This window comes from Tupaia chinensis, unplaced genomic scaffold, assembly GCF_000334495.1.
Source record: "Tupaia chinensis unplaced genomic scaffold, TupChi_1.0 Scaffold000067_1, whole genome shotgun sequence".
Lineage (NCBI taxonomy): Eukaryota > Metazoa > Chordata > Mammalia > Scandentia > Tupaiidae > Tupaia > Tupaia belangeri.
In genome coordinates, this window is record NW_006159526.1 from 1,891,693 (window position 1) to 1,894,447 (window position 2,755).

The 2,755-nt window shown below is 61.5% G+C and overlaps 1 protein-coding gene across 4 annotated transcripts in view; it reads right to left on the minus strand.

Moving 5' to 3' along the window:
• Positions 1 to 1,709, minus strand: part of KCNN4 (potassium calcium-activated channel subfamily N member 4) — a 15,500-nt gene extending 13,791 nt beyond the window's left edge. For 2 of the 4 annotated variants that reach the window (XM_027766826.1, XM_006142038.3), the window contains exon 1: positions 1,083 to 1,374. In XM_027766826.1, the coding sequence (XP_027622627.1) occupies positions 1,083 to 1,241 (159 nt within the window). In that variant the 5' untranslated portion in view covers positions 1,242 to 1,374. Of the gene's footprint in view, positions 1 to 1,082 lie in introns of all 4 variants that reach the window. The other 2 variants (XM_027766825.1, XM_027766823.1) reach the window with 2 other exon arrangements.
• Positions 1,710 to 2,755: the final 1,046 nt, after the last annotated feature.

A 2,755-nucleotide genomic window follows, 5' to 3' on the forward strand; every position in this document is an offset into this window, starting at 1 on the left:
TTGCTGTTGGCATGGGCTTCGGCGGCCCCACCCCCTCAGTGCCCGCTGCCCTCGCCTCTGCCGCTCAGCCAGAGGAAGCTGACTTGCCCTGACCCTCCATGTGGCTCTTGGTCACTTCAGAGACGCTGCCCGCCTCCCCACCCCCAAATCCAAGTAGGAGCCCTCCTAACCCACTCCACAATCAGCGCCTGTGGCCCGACCCTCACTCCAGACAGGTCTCAACCGCCCCCCTTTCCTGGGGAGCAGTTGCATTCTCTCCAGTCACCCACTCCAAGGAGCCCTGTCTGCCCCCATCACCGTCCTGTCCTCCGTCTGCCCCCATCAACGTCCTGTCCTCTGTCTGTCCCCAACACCGTCCTGTCCTCTGTCTGCCCCCATCACAGTCCTGACCAAGACCGCCAGGTGCTAGGAGCCTGCTCAGACCTGCCCTGCCCACCTGCCTTCTCCTCCCTACTCCCCACTGTCCTCAAAGCCGGCCCCTCTTTCCCCAAAGACTTTCTGAGCCACTTTCTCCTCCAAACCTCCTCCTGCCCTTGCACCCCGGAGTCTGGGCTACCACACACCCACCTCTCCATTACTTCCCGAGCTCAGCAAATGGCATGTGGAATCAGGCGGGGGGCGGGGGGTGAGCTGCTTAGTGATGGCAGAGTGCAGGGGGCTTTTCTGTTTCCCGCCCTTGCCCCCAGCCAGTGCTGGGTTCTGCCTTTTGCAGCCTAGGCACTGCGTGAACGGCAGAGGCGAGATAAGGACCAGGAGCCGCCGCCTACTGAAAGAAGTTAGTCTCTCCACCCCCTGCGCCAAACCTGGGGCGACCTTTCCCCTAATCCGCTCTTGGGAGGCTCATCCATTTGGCCAGCCACCTGCCAGCCAGCCTCCGGGTTCCTGGACCTCCCGCTCCCTGGACCTCCAGCTGAGTAACTGTAGCTTCCAGGAGACAGGGGACCCTTATTCCCTCGCCCTTGCAGAGAGCACCCCCAGCATCTAACACCCTCGGACTAGGAGTCCCAGCTGCCAGCCCCTTCCTCCCTTGGTCTCTGGAGTCTGTCTCCCCGCCCCGGCCCCAGCGTAAGGGCTCCACTCACCGGACACCCCCCGAACCACAGCATCTCCGCGTGCAGCACCATGAGTCCGATGCCGAGTCCCGCCAGCGCCAGCGCCCAGCCCGCCAGCCACTTCTCCTGCTCCAGCAAGCGCTTTCTCCGCCGCAGGGCCCCCAGGCCAGTCACCAACTCCCCGCCCATGGCCCCGGGGGTCTTGGGGCTCAGCCAGCTTCCTGCCCAGGGTCCCCCACCTCGCAGCACACAAAGGGCAGCCACTGTGGCTTGCAGGTCGCCGGCCACTCTGCTCGCTCTGGGGCTTTTGCTCTGAGGCACAGCGGAGTCCTGTGCCCTCTGGGGAGTGGTGACGGCTGGGCAGGGCCGGGGAGGGGCGGGAGAGGCTCCGGGGTGGGGGGAGGCTCCCCAACCCTCCTCTCCAGACTAAGGAGGGGCTGGGGTGTGTCTTGGGGCAGAGCAAAGAAGAGGCATCCATCCTCATGGATAAAGACACACTGACACACAACGGTCTGCACCGTGTGGTACACACCTACACTCACCACACCCAGACACACGGCACCGTTTGGCCGGAGACAGAGCCCCGTACACCAGGGCGCACAACGAGACCTCCATGGAATGACTCACAACTCCCGACAAGCTCTGAAACCCACAGCCACACCCAGACACCACACATGCGGTGTGACACGGCGGCACTTAGCAAGGCTGGTCGTGCCCCATGGGACACACGTGGCCTCCCAAACATCGTCCACACACACAGACGTTGCACTCGAAACTGTCACCATGTTCTCTGACAGAGTCCCGCCAAAACACACACAGGGTGATGCACATCCATGGCCACACAAACACAACACAAGCCACGTGCTACACAAACACACTATGTATCAACACAGCGACACCAAGATAGCACATGAAACACACCTAGGTACGCCACAGGCTCGTGATATCTCAAACGTTATCCACCTGGGCGTGACGGCTGAGGCGTGGACACACAGCGTTTAGATGCACACCTACGGCAGCTCGCCGTCACCTGCACATGGAGAAGTGACACTGGCACCCTGGTACACGGCGACTCAGACACGTGTTCTCAGAACACACAGACTCGTCAGGACACGCGTAGTGAGAGGAAAATATGAATGGCTACTTGGTAAGGCCAGCGACGTGCAGGGACACGCGGGGAAACCGAGCAGCACAGACTCGGAGTGGCGTCCCGGTGTGTGATGGCCACCGGACATGACCCAGATGAGCTGCAGGAGAGGGGCAGGGAGCTGGACCTGCACGGCCCCCAGTGCCCAAGTGCAATGTACAAGGGCCGGCCAGGTGGCACGGTGGTGAAGGCGGCTGGGTCCCACATGGCTGACTTCACGGTTCAAGTCCAGATCCAGTGGCCAGGCACACGTGCGCGCTTGCCCAAAATCCCAAGAGGAGAACGGAGGACGGAATTTGGCACGGTGACGCCCTGCCACTTTCTCACTTCCTCTCTTTCTCTCTGGTGAGTGCGTGCACCCTCTAGCAAATTATAAAACAAAACAAAAACAAATGCAACACATGCCATTGCCTCTGACCGACACACACACAGGGCCCAACACACACCATGTTCCATCATGCGTGGCCACGCGAACACGCACCTGGGTGGTGCGCGCCCAGACTATGCTCTCGGCCGGGAAGGAAGAGGCCCCTACATGCACCTACCCTTGACACGG